We start from the raw sequence: 23,662 nt of genomic DNA on the forward strand, positions 1-23,662 counted from the left end.
TGAGGCACAAGAACCCCTTTGGACACCACTGGTTCAGCACACCTTTATACACAAAGATGCATGTCTACAGGACACTTGCATGACACTATTTTCAAATCTATTAACTTTTTTAAATTATTCCTACATTGTGGTTAGTCTTATCATGTACATTGTGTTTAAATATAGTTACCACCTTTAAATAAATAAATTATAATAAATAAATATTAAAGGTGGGCAAATTTTGTGTATTTTAAGAGAGGAAATACTTGGAAAAATTCCACTTGCAGACTAAGTTTTACCTGACTAATAAGTCAGTTCACTAGTGAGACTAGGATCCAGAAACGAACTACTGATAAATGTAGTTCTCAGAAGTAACTTTCTTGTTGAATTAACTGATAATTCATTCATGCACTTAAAAATACCACTGAAAATCCAACCTTATAGGGTTTGACCCAATACCATAGCAGTTCTTCATCAATTGTTATCATTTCACTCTCTACTGATGCAGGCTGAAGAACTCTAAAGAGAAAACAGACAGTACCAACAGCGGGGTCTATGCATGACAATGTGTAATTGGATCAGATTTTAGGGCAATCACAATGAATGTCACAGTTTAGATTTCTAGATGTTTCATGTGGGTGTTAAGAAAAAGAATTCAGAAAATCTTTTAAGAAAATTAGTACAAATATGTTTCAAAATGATACTTCATCTAAGATTATCAAAGTTATAAGGAAAACATTTATTCATATTTTAGATTCTCCTGCAATGCATGTGCACAGTAATGCATAACCTATTAAGTGTCCCATAACCTTGCTGAGGACAGTTAATGTTTTAATGACCGGGAAATTGAAAACTGAATAGCTGTGGGAGAGGAAGGAATTGTGTCTATCATGCTGTGGTCTGGCTTTGCCATCCATGCTGAAGTCATAGTGCATTTGCCATTAGTATTGCTGCAAGTATGCAATGACTTGCACCCCTTACAATTTTTTGTCTCATTTGTGCAGCAGGGCAGAGTTGGCTGTGCTAGAGCACAAGTCTTAAGGCTTGCAGAGGTGATGGAAGTATTCATCCCAGAATCACTCATTATAAAACTAGACTTTGCAAGAGTGAAATTCATGTAATTAAAAAATAATCCTTTCTTTATCTGTTCTTTTATTCCTTTGGAAGAAAACAGGTGTCTAAGTAATGCTAGGAAAGTTATCTCAAGCAGTGCTGAAGCACCTTTATAATTGTGTCCCTGGTGTTGGGTAAAATATTAAAGTGACTCCAAAAAAAAAAGCATTATTTTATTATAGTCTTATTTTGCTCTCTCTTTCTTTTTTTAACTGTTGAAAAGTAAGGAGAATTTATTCAGGTAATGTATTGTCAACAGATATGTTGCCAAATAAATATTTCATTTAATGATAACCTGTTTTTTCTTTTTATTATGAGTTTTATAACCTCCTCAATATATATGTAGTATAATTAATTCCCACCAAATTAAATTGAGCTTATGAAGGGATAATAATTCTGTCCTGTAAGGATTCTTTTCTAGAATGATCATGGCATCAAGGGATATCAAAAACATGGCATCAAGTGACATTTCACTTTAGAAGCGTAAAATTAATATGATATTAAAACTTCTGATGGATGGCAGGTTCTGCCATATTGTATTTTTTATTTTATTTTAGAAATTCTCTTAAATTAAAAGATCATTATATATCAAAGTTAGGGCGCTGTTGTTTATCATTTTAACTCATCTGGAAGAGAAATGGATTCTCTGAGTTGTATGTTGGTTGCTCAGACTTTAAAAAGTGCTCTATGTTGTATGAAATTATTTTACCATTAAACATTATTTTTTAGACATCTGTGTTGTGGCTTAAGGATCCTGCTGTTTAGTTAGCTGTGTTATCGAGTCTCTGCTTCTATTAGCAGTAATGACACAGGTGCTGTGTTAGAGTGACCTTTTTTCCCAGGTACAAGCCAGTAACAGTATTAAAAATTACCACAAGACTCACATTTCACAGAAAAACCCCAGTGTTTATGGGAACAGAAGCAGCCAGATGGAAGTCTTATTTGTGTTCATGTCCTCCAAGGCTGATGACCGCACCTGTGAGCCTTGGAAACGACGCAAATCTGGGCTGCTTGCCACATCCTGGTGGTGATGCTTGACCTCTGGTGTCCTTCTCCTTCCTCCAGACCTGTTCAAACAAGTGGCAAGTTCCACTGGCTTCTGTGACCAGCGCCGGCTGGGGCTGCTGCTGCACGACTCCATCCAGATCCCCCGGCAGCTGGGGGAGGTGGCCTCCTTCGGGGGCAGCAACATCGAGCCGAGTGTTAGGAGCTGCTTCCAGTTTGTAAGTTCATCTTTTGCTGCCTCTGAATTCTCCACTTGGTATTTTGTCTTGAGCTCACTTATACTTCCAAGGAGGATTGAATATCTGGGATGAGGATTAGGGTACTGTGGGTCATGTGATGGTATTGGCCATTGGCTTATTAAGCTGTTCCTTTGACAAGGTGTGTTTGAATTAGCTCAGACAGCAGATAATTGTCATTGGGGCTCCTGTTGGAACTGAACCCTGCAAATGGTGTAAGTCTTTGTTGCAGCAGCTCCTGGCTTTACAGTTTTCTATTGCCCAGCAGTAGGTAACTGCTTATTGCTGCTATGTAAGTGAACAGCAGTGGTTTATATGAATTTTGGGCATGTACATACCAGTGACAGCCAGGTGCCCTGGGGAGCGATAGGCGACCGCCTGCAGTGCTGTCTAGGGGCGAGGAGTACTCGATAAGCTCCTTCCACTCCTTGAATGGATAATACCAGTTTTCTTTTAAAGAGTACTGAAAGAATTCCTGTCCTGTCTGTTGAGGAATGCACAGCAAACTGGAGGCTCTTTTTCAAACTTGTAAATTATTTAATCTGGGGAGGAAGAGAGTTAAGAGAATTATTCATCCTTATCATAACTACCAGCAGAATGCACAAGATGAAGACAGCTGCTTAATGAAAAGGTAGAGGAGGGGAGGTAATGTATGGTCTGTGATTAACTCTAAATGCATCTTCTACATTACAATGGAATAAAGCTCTTTTCCCATCTCCTCACTGTCCCTGAGGGATTTTTTTGTTTGCTTGGGGAAGGGGGGGAGTTGTTTGCTTTTTTGCCTGCTGCTCAAGTTCCATTATGTAGTAGTTTCAGTTCTGTAGTAAGCAAAACACAGCAAGTGTTTCCAATGAATATTAATGCTTGGAAGTAGACTGCATACACACAATGACTTCGAAAAGAATCTAATTCTAAAATCACACAAACTTCAGTTCTGGTGGGACATTTACTTTCTGTATTTTTGACATTTCTTTTAACAGATTAATTCTACAGGATTTACATTTTACTGTTCCTGTCATTCATGTCATGACCTTTTATAAGTCTAATCAGTATTTGATGCCATTTCAAAATGAGTGTTTTACAGGGCTATGTCCTGGGTGAATAACCCATGCTCATAAACTGTGCTTAGTAATGTTGATAGCTGTGTTAGACCCTGCTGGTGCTTTCAAGCCTTGACTTCTATGTTGAGCTTTCAAGTAATACCAACACAAAATGATTAGGCAGCAAATCCATGGTATAAATTTTGTACAAATGGCCTTCCTCAGGAATTAGGACTCACTGGATTCTGTTTTTTTTCCAAGTGAATGTCAACAGCACTTTAGAACACTGAAAAACTGATAAGGAAAGTGACCTCAGAATCTGGCAAAACCATAGTTCTTTTTTAAAGAAGGCTGCCATTCTGTTTGTTTGCACTAGGAATAAAACAATATAAAATCACAGTGATGAAAAACACCAAACTTGTTTTTTTAAAGTAGAAAGAAGACTCTTTTGGAGATGGTCCTGTGCAGGTCTGGGAGTTGGACTCAGTGATTCTTGTGGGTTCCTTCCAACTCAGCTTGTTCTGCGATTCTGTGATTTTGTGATAACTGTTTATTTGAACAAAATTAGTCAGCAACATCGTCATTAGAAATGAAGACATGCCAGCAGGCTGAAAGTTGTACCACATCCAGCTGCTGGCATTTCTAGGAACAGCCCAAGCACAGCTGGACACAACCTTTGGCATGCTCAGAAATCAGAACATAAGAAAACCTGAAGTTTCCTTCTCTTACCTGCACTGAAAAATAGATTTTTTTTTTTTTTTACCTGCAATAGGAGGAATATCATCCTCTCTTTTTTTTCTCCAGATGAAGCTTCATTTTAACTCCCAGAGTGCAAGCTGGTTTCCAATCTGGGCTGCAGCAGAACAGATGAGCTTCTAGGAGGGACAGAAATGGAGAGGGAGACTGAGATGAGATGGGGAAATAGAGGAATAGGTGGGGTGGAGTCCTAGGCAGAGGAGCAAAAATCCAAACATAGGGAAAGCCTTAATGAAGGTGAGGGAGAAGGAATTAAGGAGTGGAAAGGATGACCCTTAGGGAATGACAGTAAGAACAGCAGTAAGAATAATAGTGGTGAAGGAAACAGTGTGGATAGAATGAGGCATGAAAGAAAGGAACAATCAGGAATGGAGATGGGGAAAGGATGATGAAGGGAGAAGGGGAACATTTGAGACATCCTTTTGGTGTAGGATGGTGGGCACCAGGATCTACAGGCTGGGGGACTAGCACAGAAGTGTTGGTGGGGGGAACACAGAGCAGCCCAGGAAATAGGGAGGCTGGACAGCCAGGCAGTACTGCTGCTCCCAGCAGCCTCCTGTTACTGGAGCCAGATAATACATTTTTGTAGAATATTGTGGGGGTTCATAGTTTACATTACTGCATGGAAACTAATTTAAGTCTTTCTTTGTACGCCCACGTTGAGGAATTCTGCTTCTTTAGTTTTGGTTTTTTCTTCCCTCTTTCTGGTGATGATAAGCCAGCAATATAATTGCAGTCATGTCAGAGTCGCAACAATTGTGTGTTTCAGAAATGGTTCTCCCAGCTCCCTTAGGTTAAGTGCCCTGGCAACGGCCTTGTCTGTCTGCGCAGCAGCAGAAAAAAAGGGGATGTTTACTGTTCCCAGAGATAACGGGGGAAATCTCTCCTGCTTTTTGAAGGGTGAGTCCTTGGGAATGAGGTTTGGGCAGGGTGGAGCCCAGCCCTGCTGTTGGCAGCAGCCTTGCCTGCTGCACACCTCTGCTCCTGAGAATTGGGTCCCCTTCTCCCAAGGCTGCTCCAATCCTCCTGCTACTTCTCCCTCCCCCAGCAGTGACTTGTGCTTTCTGTAGATTTCTTCATTTGCAGGAAGGTGCTGGTAGAAGTTCTTGGGAGGAGAAGGATATCATGGGACTCATCTTTCCTATTTGGTGCGGGGGTGTGTAATTTCTGCTTTGAGATTTTAAAGAAAAAAATACTTTTAAGTTTAGAGAGGAAAGAGCTTAATCCAGTGACCACTTGAAGACTGTATAGCTCTGCTTAAGCTCAGAATGCATCAAAGCAATCTACAGATCCATGAAAAATTGAGTGAATTCAGTGTTGCTGCAGTGTGAAAGGACTTTCCTTTTAGTTCTGTGATGAGTACATTTTTTAAGTAAACAGGATAGGGAAATGATATGGAGTGAAGGACACACGGTTTTAATCACAGTGGAAAATTATTAATATGCTTTCCTCATATAGTGTAAACAGGACCTAGGAATTCACATCACTGCCTTGGATGAGTTACTGTGACATTGGGACTTTGAAGAAATGTGATGAGAGAGCAGAGTGCAGCTCAGAAGAAAATGTCCCTTGCCATTTCTCAGTAAAATGTTGGATAGTTGGTTCTTGGTTATAAAATGCTTTAAGTATACTTTCTTTCAAGGATATGCTTGAATTAGAGTACTTGATGTTAAAAACTAGAACAGATGAAGCTAAGGAGTAGTAAAATATGTGCAGTTAACTCATACATGTATTTTAAACCTTGTTTTGCTTCATTTTGATGAAGCAAAGTATTTTAATTTTCTGAATTTTATAGTCTTCATTACTAGATTTGTACTTGATCAATGGTAAGGCAAGATCAGCCTGCTTTCTAAAACCATGGAAGTGTGTCCAAATCTGGTGTATTTACTCAGGCAAATAAAATCCAAAATAGAGCTGTTAGGCCTTTTAGGTAGCGTTTGGATGTTACAAATCCTGGGCCAGGACCCTGAAAGTGACTTTGGCCATAAATGCTGTGATTTGAATTGGTTGTACAGTTGGCTCTTGAAGCATTGTTTATTGCTTTTATTTTTGAGCAGTTAGGAAATACGAATACTGTGTACAAATAACTATACATATAGTTATATATACAAGTCTATATGAAAAAAATGTGTAGTGTTACTGTTGAGGGACTCGATCTCTTTTAACCGATTCAGGCAGCCCTTGTTTCTATTCATAGGATATTTCTTCTGCTCCTGGCTCTGACAAGAGAGAGCTGGCCAAAGGGAACTAGCAAATCCTTCCTCAAGCTGCTGTGCTGTAAAAGTCATAAAACAGCAATTCTGGTTTTATTTCAGCAGGATTTTGTGAACCTGTGCCTGACTTTGGAGGCAGTGTTGAAGAGTCCTACAAGTGAACTGCTTTCAAAAGCTATTTTAAAATGGTTAAAGGGGCAGGGATCAGGAAGATGCTGTTCAAATGTGGATGATATAAAACTACATGTAGATGATATAAAACTACACTAATTCACTTCTGGATTCATGTTATTTTATTTTATTATTCTTTGCCACAACACTAAAAACATTGACTGGCATAGTCAATGCAATCAAGTGTAATGCAGGAGGGGAAGACAAGGGTGAAGAGGGTTAGGTCTGACTCTGGGGAGACAGGGTTGCTGTTACTGGCTGCTCTGCATTTTTAGACTTGAACAAGTCATAAGAAGCCCATCCCTCAGTTTTGTTTGTCCAAAACAGTATTTGCTAATGTAAAGCTTTCCACCTGGGGTTGAAAAACACCATTCAATTAAAAATGTTAATTCATTTCCAGTCAATTTCCTACACTGCACATAAGCAGAATATAGCTAATCAGAAATGTTATCAGAAATTTCTGCTGTATTATCTGACTCAGTCTAAAAGCGTTCCACATTTTTTACGTAAAATCCCAACTGTATTTTGTAACATATTTCCTATTGTGGACAGACAAAGTTAATTTAGCATAGGATATTTTTTTTTCAGCTACTCGCTAGAGGAAGAAGGAGGGGAAAAAAATCTCATCTCCCGAGTATTGCATAAAAATGCTAGCACCACCCAACTTCTTATTTCCCCATTGTTTCTGCAGAATAAATACTGAAAAACAGATGTCTAGAACATAATGAATTTGAATGTCCTCCATAACAAATTGTTACTTGTAAGCTGGAAAGGCCTTAATGAATTTTACTTTATGATTCACTCTGTTATTACCATAAAAATTGTGAGTTGCACAGAAATGTGTTCAAGAGAAGAACCATTAATATTCTTTACAGCTTGATCTTGTTGCTTCAGATATGAACTATATGAATTCAGCCTTTTTCCTGTATGTAAAATCTTCAGCTGCTGCCTTACTGGATTTAGAGATTATTAAAAAAATTGTAATAGCAGCTCAGGAGACAGTCGAGAACTGTCTGTCCTACACTGTCTGACCCTGGCCAGCTTTTCTCCACGTGGCTTTAAATCTTCATGTAATATAATTCAGAACCAGTTCTGATACATTTTAATGCACCTAATCTCTGGGAGCACAGGTTTTGTACAGCCGCCATACGGAGCTCTGGCTAGGCAGCTATTGGGACTGCTGGCAATTGACAGTGACTGCAAAATTAAAATAGATCTAGGGTGTTACAGAAAGTCTTTCATTGCTGCAGCATTTTCCCTGCAAATTTAAAGTAGCTACAAGTGGAGAGCAGCGCTTTGAGAGGCTCATTCTTATTCTGACTGCAGCTTGCACTGCAGCATTTCTGTACACCTCATGTTTTTCTATTAGGAATGGTATATTAAAGAGATCCTCTTAATTTTTTTTTTTTTTTTTTTTTGAGGCTTAGAGGACCTCTGTATAGAAAGTGTAGTCTGCTAGGCAGGGTAATGATTTGCCAGTGTAGTTGCTGGCTGAAGCTGGATCCCTGAGTGAGTCACAGAAAGTCTCTCCCCTGCCCCTTTGTTGCCCTGCCTTCCAGCTGAAAATATAGATGGTCATATTTTAGAAGCATGCCTTTCACTTAGGAGTTCCAAAATTAATTTAATTTGACTGAGTTCACTGATGTACTAGGGCAGAAGGCAATATTCACTGTTCTGAACAAATCCCCTTGTCAGTGTTGACTGGATTTTATTGTGCTTTTGATTTTCTCTGTTTATTTTAGGGGGGGGGCCTTCCTAAATTCTGCAGCTACATGAAAAAACAGAGAACTAGGGTTTAATGCAGAAGACTTCAGAAGTGTTTCAATGTGTGTTCCATTTAATAGAATCCTTCCATGAATATCAAATTGTGAAGGACTTTATCTGAATAACTGTAGATATGTTCTGATTTGATGTTTTTACCCCAAACATCCAAAAAGGGATATTTTTGACTATACTAGAAGACCATGTATATGGATCCCAAGTGTAGTGATAGGAGTCATTGGATGGTTCCCAAACAAGCACCTTAAGAAGGAAGCTCTGACCAAGAATCTTTGTTTCTGATTAATTAAAGTATTGCAGCAGTATTTTAAGTCAATTTTAATGCAGTTCATTATTCAGGGCATATTACAGGGTTTGTATTTCACATCTTTTTTACAGGGTTCTATCTAGGAGACTGCATTTTTCTTAGCCTTCAAATATTGATCAGTTAATTTGTTTGTCAAGGTTATAAACAGTGTTAGATTTAAAAGAAAACAAAAAACAAAACTACAGCTAATTGGTTTTCCCTATAGCTCTCTCTTCTGCAGACCAGTTGGGATATTTTCTTCTCGAAATTCGTTGCTAGCATTTTTAGTGGAATAAGTTTTTAGCTAGGTTATACTAAACTCAAATTTCAGACTAATGAGAAACTGGACAAGTAACTGAGAGCAAGCATAAAAATCCTCAGCACTCAATCCCCTATTCATCTTGGTCCATGTACATGATACATTAATGCTTATTATTTATTTAAGTGCTTCAAATGGGTTTGGAACCACAAAGGAAGACAGTCAGCCTTGTGAAGTTTAAAATATAAAAGACTGGCTCACTGAGAGCTGTATTTGAAAGCATAGAGAGAAGGGAAAACAGAAGATTTAAATATATTCAGACCATAAATATGCTGTTGCTGTGGGTGGCATGGAAGGAAATGTCTTGAGGAACTGGAATTAGCATGTAGTGATGGTTTAGAGAAACAGAGCATGATGTTATCCCTCTTCATCACTTGGGCTGTTCCCTGTGTGGACACATCCTCCCTTCTCCCACCCTTCCCACTAGAGCCCCTTGAGGTTTCCACCTGATCTACCACCTCACTTTCAGCATTGCAACTATCTCCCAGGTTCTCAGGTAACAGTTTTGGGCAGGCTTCATGACACCCTGCATGATGGAGGGCTGTTTCCTGTAAACACTGACTCCATCATTCCACTGTTTTCCTTTAAATCCCTTTTGATGCTCCTTGCCTTTGTTCTGCACTGTTCTTTGCAGTATGCAGCCTGCTGGTACAGTGTGACCTCTACCCATGCACAGACATCACTACTGTACCCTGTTTCCTTGTGGGTTTTGTCTCTTTGTTTTCTTTTTCCATGCTGTGGGTGCTCTGGGTAGGGATGATATATCATTTTTTGGGAGGTGCATGGTGCCTGGCACAATGGGATTTGGCTCTGTGACTGAGCTGCCTTGAAGATACCATGGAATAGATACCTGAAATGTCACACTGGATGGGATGGGATGGGATGGGATGGGATGGGATGGCAGCAGAGGAATGGGTTTGCTGGGAAGCGTTCATTGGCTCTTCTGCTGTTGGCAAAGAGATGAGTGTGGGATGTAATGGAGTCTGAGAACGTTATTTTGTGGAACAGAACTGTATGGTGTTTGCAGTAAGTGATGGGAAATTTAAAGAAGAGGTGGTTTGAGGCATTTAAGGAGAAAGGGTTTACATGTTCAACAATAGTCTTGAGAGAGATTTGAATGATTTCCTTTTGTGTGCATTATGAAGAAAGGTCAGTGTGATAATGAAAGCTGTTAAGGAGAAAGGAATTCTGATCAAAAGACATGCAATTTTCAGGGCTTGGATAGCAGTTTTTAAAATAGGTGAGAAGCAGTGCTATATGGTCTCAGATAAGAGAGAGAGAATGTGAGATCAGGCATCAAAGGTGATCCTGTAAGTGAATAATTTTCTCTGTGACAAAGTACCTGGTAGTGCTGTCTATTGTAATAGAATAAGAGAAAGAGAGATTTGAAATATTAATAATGGCTTTCAGTTCCTGGCTTGAAGGCAGGATCCTGAGGAATTTTTATTTTTATTTTTATTTTTATTTTTATTTTTATTTTTATTTTTATTTTTATTTTTTTTATGAGTAGTTGGACTGAGGGAAGAGCTGGAGTATATTCCTGGAAGAGATATGGAGTTGACAAGAACAGCTTGAACTGTTAATTAGCTGGTGAGTAGACAGATCAGTTGTGCTCAGCCCCTGTCATTTTTCCTCTTGTGTTGCAGGCCAACAACAAACCAGAGATCGAAGCAGCCCTTTTCCTGGACTGGATGAGGCTGGAGCCCCAGTCCATGGTGTGGCTGCCTGTCCTGCACAGGGTAGCTGCTGCTGAGACCGCCAAGCACCAAGCCAAGTGCAACATCTGTAAGGAGTGCCCCATTATTGGATTCAGGTACAGACTCTCTCTCCCTTTCAGCCACGTGTGCATCTGCTTGGTGGATCAAGAGCTCTGCCTGATTCCAGGCAAATCAGGAGCTCCATTTTATAGGCATTTTCTTCTTGGAAAAAATAATTGTGATGGGGACATGAATGAGTCCCCATCTGGGACTGGGTACAGTGCTGTGAGACTTGAAGAGGGCAATAGTCATCTCTCAGTTAAAATATGGCACTTCCTCTGTGTCCCAGTGTTTCCATGCCTCAACAAAAGCATTGTTGGATTGCACAGTAACACAATTTGCCTTACATTCAGCGTGTCCTATGCAGTTGCATTTTCTGAATTGGATCCTAATGAATTGCCTTCTGTCATAGCATAAAGCAAGGAAGTGCCTTGAAAATTCTCAGGCATGTAAAAGCTACATGTGCATTTCTCTGCGAAAGAATGTTGGTGGAACATTAACCTGGAGTGGGGGAAATGTTGCTGGTCTATTTAAACATCTGGATTGACACTGTGGTTACTATGGCAATGAATAAGTCACTGTGTTGTAAAATGGCTGTGTGTTGGTGTGCCTGTTGAGAAGCCACTTAAGGGCTAAGTAAATACTCACTTTCAATTATGCCTAGACTTGTTTTATCACTTTGCTTCGCAATAGCTGCTTTGTATGGTTTCTGCCCTTTTTACACGCAGTCTTCTTTTACCATTGGCATTTCTCCTTCTGTGTTATCGTGTTGTTTACAAAGAGCTTTCTGTAATTTTGTTTCTAAAATCCAGACAGATAACAGCAGTAAGCAGTGCTACACAAAAAAGCCATCATTTTGCTCTAACCTGGGAGCAGATGAATGTAGCTTTTATGCATGTAGCACGGCAGTGCTTTCTGCTACAATTTCACAAGCAGTGGGAGATGGGGGAAATTCTGAAGGTATTTATTTCTTTGTTTTGAATCTGAGGCTGTTGCTCTAATAGTCTAAATACTATTCCCCATTAATATCTTAACTGGGAAGTGATAAATATTGCTGAGGAAGACCTATGGATTGGATGTGACTAAATCAGCACATCCACAAAGTCTAATTTTCCAATTCCCAGATGCAGTTTATGAACTACTGTATTACTTACACAGTTTTGTAAAAACCAGCCAGACAAGTAGGTGGAATTGAAAAGTGCAGCCCTTGGAAATATCAAAGAATGGCAACTGAATGGATAGTCTGTTGTAAGCACCGAGAACTCAGGGAGTGGACACTGGAGCTCTGTGTTTGTGTCTAATTTTACTTGACTGATCTCATCTGTCTCTTAAATTTATATAACAAATCTATTATCATGATAGTAGAATCTGTCTGTCACAGATTTTTTCTCTGTCTTTGCAAGTCATTGAAACCCTGTGTACACACTTGACAAAAAGATACTGTATTGGAAGGCTTTTAGAAAGCTAATACTGTGCACCCAGTTCATGTAAAACAATGTTCTTTTGAGGTCGTTGTGGCTGAGCTGCTTCGTGTATTTGGAACAAGACAACCCTTATGCCTCCGGCTCTTTCAACCACTTCAGCACAGCAGATACAACAGTTAGCTGCCTCATAGAGCTGATGAGGTTAAATAATGGCCCAAAAGTGCATTTGGAGTTTTGCATGGATGGAATGCTCTACAGGAAAATTGTTTTTATAGAGGTGCTAGGAAGGGCATGGGGGGGTTGCCAGAGTGACTTACTGAGAGGGCATTACTTTCTTGAATTTTCCTCCTGGAGGACATTCTATTTTAGGAATCATGATGAAGAGCAAAAGATCTGAAGTTAGTGTCATAGAAATAAAAAGTGTGGTAATGTCTTTCATATGTTAAAAGTGAGTGAATGTGTAGAAATCTTCATTGTTGCCCAATATTAGAAATATTTTTGAAGATTGAGATCTATGACAAACATCTGAGGCAGCCGTACCTGTCCCTCAGGGCAGAGGAGCATTGCTGGGCATTGCACATGGTGTGACATCTCAGGGAAGAGGATCTACTAACACAGCAAATTTGATGGGCTGATATGAAGCAGTCACATACAATGCTCTGAAGCCGTGATTTATTTTTTTTTTTAATCCTCTTTTAGGTACAGAAGTTTAAAGCACTTTAACTATGACATCTGCCAAAGTTGCTTCTTCTCTGGCCGTGTTGCTAAAGGTCACAAAATGCACTATCCCATGGTGGAATACTGCACACCAGTAAGTAGCTGTTTTACTGACCCTTACTGTCCCTTCTTATGTAGACAGTAAAAACTTCTTTTCCTATGTGCAAGGTAATGAAGTGTTAGGACTGCTTTTCTTCCCTCCTCCATAATTAAATCTCATTTTATATACTATACATGCCAGCAGTTTTGTTGCTTAGTCAAGGATGCTCCAGTGGTTTGAAGTAAACTGAAGTTCATTGTTTGCACAATTCTGTGTTGTAATGTATTGTTGTGTGCTAATGACTTGTTCCATGTTCAATGCCATAGCTCACTTTATGGATCCTCCTGGAAGCACATGATTTGTGCAAATACTCATTCATATCTTGAGTCCCAAGGTTTTCTTCATATCTTGGGTCCCAAGGTTTTCTCCAGACCAGTGTGTGATTTTTTTCCTCCTTTCCTCATCAAGTTGCCACTTCACTTGCTTTCTCCCACAACACTATGGTTGCATTTTTAAGTTCTTCACTATTTCACGGTACCTTTGTATTGTCTGATCACTTGATGATATAAAATGCCAGGGAAGTTCTCATGGTTGCAAGGTAGATTTGATTTCCAGGGCATTCAGTACAGGATGCTGCAGTGATGGTGTGGTGAGGGTCTTCACCCTTCTTTCATGGCTCCCAAAAGCACTGGTTTTGCATAAATGTTTCTTTCATACCTGACAGTTGTCAAGGGAAATTCTGCACTTCTCTTTCAGGGTGCTCCTTTTTTGGCCTCTCTGGACCAGTGCAAAGGGGCATCAATTAGAGGCACTCTCAAGTTAAACTTCCAGCATATAGCAAGATTGAGCTTTCAGCTGCATTTGCTATTGCTTGTATTTGTCTTGAAGCGGTGCACTCTCATCAGCATTTCCTGGTGAAATAGGATTAGTCCTAGTCTTTCATCTGCTGGTAGTCATAAATGGTGAAAAGAAAGCATCAAAATTATACTTGGGCTAGCCCCATAAAATTATATGAACAGTCTTTAAATCTTCATCCAAGCAAAAAGGCATGGCCAAAATGAAGCAAAGACTCTCAGCTTTTCTCAGAGACCTAAAAAAGGGAGAAAAAAAATTATATTTATGCCCTTAAAATATTACAGTAAAACAAGTCCAGAATTTTTGTTAGTTTTAACTTAGAGATAGTTGCATTATCTATCCACTTTTACCCTTCAATGGCAGTATTCCTGGGAATCTCTGCAATGGCAGCCAATGCACATTGCTGGCTCTTGGTCGGTGTTCGTTGGCTGTGGTTTTCTGCGCCGTCCCTCAGGGACTGAGGTTACTGAAAGGGCGATTTGCCTGAACTGCTGCACCAGTCAGAGGGACCTGCTGGCGCTGCCTGGGCAGGTCTGAACAGACTTCTCCATTGCAGGCATTCCTAGAGCAGAATCTCATGATCTGAGTCATAGGCAGGGTGAGTGAGAGAGTGAGTGAGTGAGTGAGTGAGTGAGTGAGTGAGTGAGTGAGTGAGAGACCAGCTCCCTGGGAGCCTTCTTTCCACCTGTGGCTGAACCCCTCCTTCCCAGATGGACTGCAGCTTTGCTTTGCACTTTGCTACTGTTATTCTTGCTAAGAAACAACTTGGGAGATTTGTGAGTGATACAAACCAGTATCTTCCAACCATTTTGTTACCCTTTTGATGTGTTTTGAGGAAAGAGAAATAAAAAGGGATTAGGAGGTGCACCCCCAGCCTGCAGCAGCTCATTGCAGTGCTGCATCCAGCAGGTTTGTGTTGTCCCTGAAAATACGGATTACAAAGAGGTGAACGTGGTGGTGAACAGAAAACCTGCCACCACATCCAGCCTGCTGGATCAGAATAAAGAGCCATTCACAGCCAGTGGATTTTTCCCTGAACTCCAGCAACCCGTGCTAATGTGCCGTGCCTGGCTGCACAAGCAGCCAGCTGAATTAGAGGAGGATTAGCTGGGGTGGAGGGGGAAGTGAATGTGACACACAGCAAGCCCCATGCTTTTTTGTGTTGCTGCTATTACAAAAAATTTACCCAAGTACTGGGGGACTGAACATCCACTGAAGCTATGTCTAGTTTGTAATTGTTTTGTAAATGAATGACAAAGAGTATGCAGGTGGCAGAGCATTTATCAGTCTTCCTCCACACTAATCTCTCACCTTAAAATGCATTTTGGCAGACACAAGACATGTGATGCCTTCTTTGATAATATCTTTGCAATAATTCAATGTGCACACCAAAGTGTTCTGATATTTTTACTTTCCCTCTCTCTTAGTATCAAGAAATTTTTGAGCACTGCAGTCTTTAATTCTGCTTAGGGGAATTTTGAGAACTCATGCTAAATACCTGAGGGATGTGATAATATTCTCTCTCTTGCAAAAGATTGAGTCAGAATAAGGGCAAGGCAGTTGCTTGGTTTTCATTTAGACAGAAAAATTGCTACAATTATTCCTGAAAGCAACACATCTCAATTTATTGTTGAAATAGATAGGACTTTTAAAGAGTTTTCAAACAAAGCATAGAAGACAACTTATAGACTGAGATGTAAATGCAGGATGATTTTTCTGTTAGGTTTTAATGAACAGTGACACACGAACATAAAAACACCTCATTGGAAGGAAGTGTGTCAAACTGTTAGACCTGTCTACATCTAGGGTTTCCAGTCGGGGCTGAGGTCTGGGGAGGGGGGGTTGGCATGGCATTTTCTTAAACCAAACAGGGAAAAGTCAGCTGGTGATAAAGCTATTCCTATTTGGTTTCCGAATAGTTTTGGAACATGCTCAACCCATCTGCCTATTATATGTTGCTTTGACTTAAGAGAGCTGGGATGCTGAAACTCCACTGTTTCTTCTTCATAAACCAGTTCTACTGGGAATTTAGGTCTGGCAGATTTTACTCTGAAAATCATATGTAATAAAACATCTGTGGAATAAATGAGAAAGTTTGGCTGAAAATTGCCTCAGTTTATCATCTTGTCCATGTAAAAATCACGTTTTCTTTGCCTTTCTTGTGCTCCTTGAACATTTTTTTAAATGGCAGTTGGATGGTATGAGAGGTACCTGATGCTTTTAGTTGTCACTAGAAGACATATTTTCTTCTCGGGATTCTTGTGGTACCAGCTAGACTGGGACATTTCTGTGCAAACACAGCATTTTGCTGTTCAGTTGTCATGGAAAAGGTTCAGGGGGGAGAGAGGGGAGAACAGTCCCAAGAAGGCTGCAGCAAAGAATGTTTCATTTCTAATACCTCAAAACACTTAATCCAAATTGCAGTCAAATGCAATAGAAAGTGTTCTTAACATCAAAAATAGACAGGGCATTAATAAATGGTTATAAATGTCACAGGTGAACAACTGGACAGAAAGCTGTGCTTAGCCTATTTATATCAAGATTAAATATTAGAAGTTTTTCTGTGTTTTCAGCAGATGTGCTCTGTGTGCTCTCTTGATGACAAGCTGGTTAAGCGCTCTCCTGGCAGGCATTGCAGATGAAGTTCAGCAGAGGGAATTCCCTCCTCCAGAGGCATGGGAAGGGAGCCACCTCAATAAATCTCCTTTCTGGAGTTCTCTGGGTGGTCTGGGCACACTTCATCCCTCCCTTCCCCAAATGTCTTTACTTCTGATGAATTAAGGAAGGGATACTTAATATTACCAAATATTATCTCAGTTTCTTGAAAATACAGATGCTGCTGTACTGGCTTATAGGTTCTGCTGTGTCACTTCTCTGCCAGCCATTGCTTACACTGAATTTTCCTGCCAGACCAGCCTGACCAGAAAGGGAGCCAAAATCTGTCCAGCTTTACATGAAGCTCATAGGTGTCATAAGTACAGGGTAATATTTGCCTTTTCTGTTAATACTTTTCAGACTTTTTGCAGATATTTTTTCAGGGCATCCTTAATTTTTTTACCTTTTAAAAATCTATGTATCTGTGTTTGAGCAGCTCTGTGAAGGTTGGCTTAACTTATGGGTTCCAGCACATCCATCCCCTCTATGCAGAAGGCACAGAACTCAATAAAAATGTCAGAAAGATTAACTTTTCCCTGATTTCTTTCCCTTGAATTAGATAGATTGGAGAAGCAATATTATTATGTGGGTCAGGAGGAACTTAATTTACTGTAAAAGATCAGTACTTCAGGGTCTAGTGTTTCTGCAAGGTTCAGAGAAGGGAGTGCAGCCTGACTGAAGTAATTGAAGTCTTACATTAAAATTCATCAGAAAATTGCCTGATTCTTCGTCAGGCTCTCAATAAGTCTTGCATCTTCACAGCAGACGTCCTTGAAGCTCTTCCTGACTCTTTCTGGTCTTTCTAAATCTACGTTGTGCTCCTCTGCTGGTCTCTACAACAGCAAGGGAAGCCTGCTGCAGGCAAGGGAGTAGAAAACTTCATGCAAATTGTTCTCTCCTCAGAGTATTGATCTTAAATGCTTGCTAGTTTCACATTGAACAGGTGCAGGAAGAAATAAGTGTTCTGAGAGCTTTAAGCAGCTCTCACCTGCTTTTTGTTTCCCTTTGAACAAAATATTAATGGCACAGAAGGCTCAGGAGGGAAACTGGAAAGAAAAGGTACCTAGAGGCTTTCATAGATTGACAAGTCCATGAGATGGAGATGCCAAGCATGTGGTAAGAGTTGGGATCCAGACAGTGAAGCGCCCAGCTGGACACACAGATTGTCTGTGTGTCCTCCACTACAGCCATTTTAGTGCTCAACCAAAAGTAGGCAGAGAGACCCCCCACAGCCAGGTGATGAAATGGCAAATTATTGTCTAATTATTGCTTGTCTTCTTGAGATCACCTGAGGTGAGGCATGAGCCTCTCAGGAGGTTTTGAAACTTCTCTTCTTTCCCTCCTTCCTCCCCACTAGCAGTGTCTGTGTAGTGCATTGTAAGGCAACAGTGATGAACAAATAAAATTTACTGTTCCAGGGCTCAGGCTGTTGGCAGCTCTGCTTGGTGTGATCACAGCTCTTCCAAGTGACCCAGCAAAGGAAGAGGCAATTGAAAAACAGTGACAACCTCATGAAAGATGATTTCATTGTGATTTGTGCCTTTCAGACAACTTCAGGAGAAGATGTCCGTGACTTTGCCAAGGTACTAAAAAACAAATTTCGAACAAAAAGATATTTTGCAAAGCACCCACGAATGGGCTACCTGCCTGTGCAGACTGTCTTGGAGGGAGACAACATGGAAACGTGAGTAGCTCTGAAGTATCTAAGTAGCAATTCATTTGGTACACTATTTGAGCTCCCCAGCTGGTGCCAACTCCTTTCACTTCCTAAATGCATAAAGCCTCTTTATGTCTTTCATTTCTGTTTACCTCGCCTGGCAGGAAAACACAAGCTGGGCTTCCAGTTGCCATTGCCTTTATCTGCTTTCACCTGTCCTTATACAGGAACTTCAGCTTCAGTTAGCAAAAAAAAAAAAAAAAAAAAAAAACAAAACAAAAACACTCACAGTCTTACTGGCAGTCTTACAGATGTCTAAGTTTGATTCACAATTTGGAGGCTAATGATACATTCATTAAATTTTTATTTTCTTCCAAGTGGGTATCTTTCCTTGGTTTTATTTTTTTTAATTAGGCTACGATGTTTGTAACCTTCCTAGATGATTTCTTCTTTTCTCAGCCTATAAATTTAGTCTTACTAAATGACTGATGTCTTCATGGAAAAAAAAAAGCGGTAATGATGCACATGGAGAAATCAATGACTTAACCCAGTTCCCTTTGGTTTTTTACACATTTAATCAGTTGTTTAATGGCAATTGCACACAGCTTGTTCTCGCTCCTTCTCTCTCTCTTTTTAAATTTTAGATTTCAAGGTTTTTTTCTCACTTTTTGGTTGGTTGCTCTTCACAGCCATTCATGTTGGTCTGTTGGATTTCTGCTTTTTTGTTATTGTGACTTTTTTTTTTAAACTTTCTGTAATTATTTTGCTGCTGAGTTTCTTCTGCCTTTCTCTTCACCTCCTCATTTTTTGTCTTGCAGTCCTGTTACTCTGATCAACTTCTGGCCAGTAGATTCTGCGTGAGTACTTTTGCTGAAGTGTGCTGCTGCTGCTGCTGCTGCTGCGCTCCCTCACTTTTTCTTTTTGTTTATTTCTTTGTTCAGTTTTACATGAGATCATTTCCTTCTTTCTTTATGGTTATTTCCTTTGATGCACTCTCTGAAGGAATGTTTTGATCCCAAATGAGTAGAATGAGATAAACCCTGGAATTTCCAGCAGTCATGGATTTTGCCCTGTGTACTCTTTCTGGAGTATGTATTTTTCATGGAATTAACAGGGGTTTCTTGCAGACCTACTAATGCTTATCAAAGTTTGTTCTTTAAAAGCCTGTGTTTCTGAATAAGTGTCGATCCCTCTGAATGTATACTAAATGCTTTTTGAAAGACAAGAGATTGAACTTGATATGGATTTAATTCAGTTTCAGGAATGACACAGTTTTGCAGATAAAGCTGTACTTTGGGTTTATGTGCAGCCGTGCACACTTGAGTGCCCCAGTAAATCCAGAGCTTACTGGGTATTTTATTACAGTCTTTTAGATACATTCAGATTTATGAAGGCAGGTTGAAATGGGGAAATGTTTACTGTATTTTTTCAGAAGTTAAAAAAGCAGTGGTTTTCAGCTGTCGAATAGATTTTCATTCTTGCACCACTCTAGCAGTTGCATTGTCTTACTGATGTAGTAATAGCCTCAGCATAAACTAAAGATAGATATATATTTACCATTGTGGCATTTGCTACTTCTAGCGTTACACAGATGCTTTTAGAATAATGTTAAATAAGGAACAATTTTAATTCACATATTGACAACTAACAAGAAAGATTTTTTTTATTTCTATATGGTAAAATGTATATGACTTGCACCTCCATTGAACTTTTTGTAGAATAAACAAGAGTGAAATGTATACACTGGAATATTGATTTATAATTTTCATTGGGAGCACAAACCCTTGGGAAGCTAAGGGAAGTGCTCTACCTCTAGGAAATTTAAGCAACCAAGAAGCATATCTAATACTGCAAACCTCATATGGCTGAGAATTCACGCACAGAGAATGCCAAAAGTCTGGAGGCAGACTGAAACAGAGGGGCTTTGATCTTGAGGATGCACTTTTATAGATGCAACTGTGGATCTAGATTCCTTATATTTTGGAACAGTTGCAAAGTTAAAAGTAACATTTGAAGAAAGCTTGGATCATGTGGAATGTCATTGCTGTGTATGACATGAAATTAAGCTGTCACAACATGGTCATTTCTAATTACTTACAGCAGTAGCATTGTGGTGTGCCTACATCAATAGCTTCACACAAAAGGTTTGCTTTTACATTCTACAGGGAGTTTAACTCACATGTAATACTTGAGAAAACTTGAGAAATACTGAGGAGCAGGATTTGTGCAGAGAGGTTGCACTTTTTGTCAGACTAACTCAGGTATCTTCCAGAGCATAATCATTCCATCTGGTCTGACAAGGAAGCAGAAAAATAGGAAATTAATAGTGGCTGGAAAGAATTGCCCTTAATTTTGTTCTGCTAACTTACTTTCTTTCCTTCATGCTATAGCACCTGACCTGCAATTGAAGTTACTGAGCTACCCAAGTTTAAAGCTGTTTCTCACTTACAGGGTGATTCCAGCTTCAGCAGACAAGCCAGTTATCATAAAACTTTCCCATGTTTTCTACACTCATGCCTTTTTCTGATGCTCTCATGCCAGTTTTCTGGTTATCCTTGAAGTGCCTCAGAAAAGCATCATCTGGCAGCACCTAGCAATGCTAGTGCTATTCTGACACCAACATGTGGTTTACATGGAACTGCTTGTAAACAGATATTTTTTTTTGTTGGAAATCAATGGTTCTTACTGCTTATTATCCAGTAATTTACCCAGATATGCCGCTTGCCAGGCATTAAAGGACAGTTCACAAGTTGTGAGAATGTGTATCTTTTTACTTGAACTTTGATGGTACAATGATACAAAGAAAATTTACTTGTTTCTACACTTTCAGGAAGCATCAACTAAAATGCTGAACAAAGAAAAGTACCCTCATCCTGCCAGCCAGGTCTCCAGGGGTGCAGGGAATTGCAGGAAGGTGGTATTTGCCACTTGGTCACCACTTGACTTGACTAGAATTCCCAGGCTGCTCCTGCAGACCCCAGCTTGAATGAGGCAGCTGTGGAGCCCTTGTAAAAGGGATGGTTATCTTGACTAAATATTGGCTGTGTCACTCAGCCTTCCTGTTGACTGCTTGAGCTGATTAGGTGTGCTGAGTATATGTGCTCAGAAAGGAAGGACTGTGAGCTCTAGCACAGGTGGTCGGTCACTAAGAGTATGTAAAATACAGCACAATCATTCTCAAGTTTACTCAGAGAATGGCAAAAGTACCTTTGAGCAGCTGAATTCAACACAAAGCAATGCTTCTCCAGCAGGTTTGTTTTCTTAAGCAAACTTCTAAAAAGCTGTTTAAGGTATATCTCCATTGCAGTATGTTCTAAAGTAGAGACAAACCTGGAATTGTAGTCTCACTCCCTGCTTGCAGCTGGCAGAATCAACTCCAACAATTTACACAACATCATGTTGTCTTTTAAAAATATATATCTTTTTATATATATTACACAACTTGGTCGCTTCTGAAGTTGCAGCTTGTCATGCAGTACTGCAAAAAGAGACATTTCATTGCTCAGTAGGTCCCAACCAAATGCTGTCCCTTGTTTCGTACTGGTACAAATACATGTGCAATGGCAGGGTGAGAGGCACTAAGAGAATGACCCAACTCAAAACTGAAACTACTTTTAACATGTATTTCCTAGTCTATGCACAGTCTTAGCATCAACATTTGTGTGTGTGTTGAAAGCAAGACTTCCTGCATTGATGGTACAAGTTAAGACCAGCTTAACATCTTCTGTATGACAAAAAAAAAATAGAAAAAATGGAGGTAGCTTCAATTTATCAGAAAACCATGGTTATCCTGCCTCATGATCCACTATTCTGAAGAAATTGCATCCTTTTCCCCTCCCTTCCCTGCATGTCTTTACATAGAATGGGATCGAGTCACAGAGAAGCAATTGCCCCATCCTCTGAATCTCTGCTGCACTAAGGAACTCTGTGAACTGAGTATTTGTCCTCTGGTGTGCTGTAGTAATGCTTGAATATGTGATGAGTAAAAGTAGAGGCTAAAGTTCATTTTGAAGACAAAATGAGATTTATTATACTTGGCCTATAATGTCTTAAAGAGGAAAAACTTTGCTGTTCTGTGAGAAGAGATATTAATGATGATGCTTGATTTGTATATGTATCGAGCATACAGCTCTATGGTTTCAGAAGGATCCTAATCTAGAGCCCTTTGGAGGCTGATTAGAAACCTGGAAGCTGAGAAGTCCAGTAGATCTACAGCAGGATTGTCAAACTCTAACATGGGAACAGAACATTACAAACCAGAAGATTATTTCAGTTTTGGTTTATAACCAGTAAATACAAAACCTGTCAGATTGTACAATGCAACACAATCACTTTTGGGCAGTCCCAGCCTGAACCACAGTATCCAACAATTCAAAATGGGGAGAAATTCCTTCCTCAGTTTGAAACTAATCAGGAGTTCCAGAAGGAGAGTCAGCAGAGATGGAATAAAGGGCAGTTGAAATTTAGCAAAAGTATAAAATTACCATTCAATTTGGGAAGCTGCATCACTTTTTGTTAATCTGGCACCTCTCAATTGGCTAAATCCCGTGTGGCAGCAAAGGGTGCTGTCTGAGCTGCATAGGCAGCATAATTTAGTGTTGATATTTTCCAGAGGTGAGGCTATAAGAAACAATACTCTAATTGACACAAAAAGACCTATGAATGGTTTTCATCAACAGACAACTGAAGAGGACCTCATACCGTCTGTCAGACTGAAAACCCAGCATAACTTAGTGTCCCCCTGTATAACACACTGAGCTACCTTTGAGATTGCAACTCTTGAAAGACATTAGGCAAAATCATCAGTGTCTGCAGTGTGTTATTAAAGGCTCATTTCAGACCTTATATGCTTCTTGTATTTATTTCTAGCTGCTCGTGGAATAATTCTTAAAGGCTCCTTTAAGTGGGATGTGCTGGAAGCAGGCACTGGAGCAGGGTGGGAGGCACAGGAGAGGTTCCCAGCAGGACATTGGCAGCCTGTGCAGGGCTTCATGTGAAGCAGAAATGCCAGTGAAGGAGGCAAGTGTACAGGGAAAACCAGGGTGAAAGCTCTTCTATAAATCCTTTGGGAGTTGCTGTGAAGAAGAGTCGTGGCAACAGATGGATTGCAAATGGTCAAAAATCCCCAGTGTGGCACCACAGAACATTGCACCGATGGCTTGAGGAGGCACACACAGCGCCTGGAATTCTAACTTACTTTTTATCAAACGTGGCATAAGGCATAGAGATGTGAGGGTATAGGCATAGCTAAGTGTCTTTTTACTTTTAAAGGGGTATTGTTTGTGATTAATCAGTGTTTTCTGCCTTATAGGCCTGCCTCGTCCCCTCAGCTCTCACACGATGATACTCATTCACGCATTGAACATTATGCTAGCAGGTATGAGACCAGCTGGACATTAGGCAGATCTTTCTCTAAAATTACTTGGAAAAAAAAAAAAAAAAAAAAAAAGAAGAGCTAGAGGCTACCTGAGCACTTCTCTAAAGAAGCATAAAATTTGGGGTTTTGCTTTCCAGGCTCCGGGATGCAAGAGCATCATGTGTGGTTGGTGTTAACCAGCCTGTCCTTGCATGCCAGAGCACCTGTGTGGTCAGAATTGGTTTTTAGGTCCCTTGGGGTCTTCATTAAGCACAGTGTGCTCAGTTACTGATACTTTAATAGG

General features: G+C 40.0%; 1 protein-coding gene across 8 annotated transcripts in view; it reads left to right on the forward strand.

The window, feature by feature from the left end:
* Positions 1 to 23,662, forward strand: part of DMD (dystrophin) — a 566,297-nt gene that overhangs the window by 511,639 nt on the left and 30,996 nt on the right. For 4 of the 8 annotated variants that reach the window (XM_054003164.1, XM_054003180.1, XM_054003215.1 and 1 more), the window contains 6 exons: positions 2,158 to 2,315; positions 10,544 to 10,710; positions 12,778 to 12,889; positions 17,893 to 18,029; positions 18,821 to 18,859; positions 23,314 to 23,379. In XM_054003164.1, the coding sequence (XP_053859139.1) occupies positions 2,158 to 2,315; positions 10,544 to 10,710; positions 12,778 to 12,889; positions 17,893 to 18,029; positions 18,821 to 18,859; positions 23,314 to 23,379 (679 nt within the window). Of the gene's footprint in view, positions 1 to 2,157; positions 2,316 to 10,543; positions 10,711 to 12,777; positions 12,890 to 17,892; positions 18,030 to 18,820; positions 19,699 to 23,313; positions 23,380 to 23,662 lie in introns of those variants that run through there. The other 4 variants (XM_054003155.1, XM_054003189.1, XM_054003206.1 and 1 more) reach the window with 2 other exon arrangements.

Source organism: Vidua macroura, chromosome 2, assembly GCF_024509145.1.
Source record: "Vidua macroura isolate BioBank_ID:100142 chromosome 2, ASM2450914v1, whole genome shotgun sequence".
Lineage (NCBI taxonomy): Eukaryota > Metazoa > Chordata > Aves > Passeriformes > Viduidae > Vidua > Vidua macroura.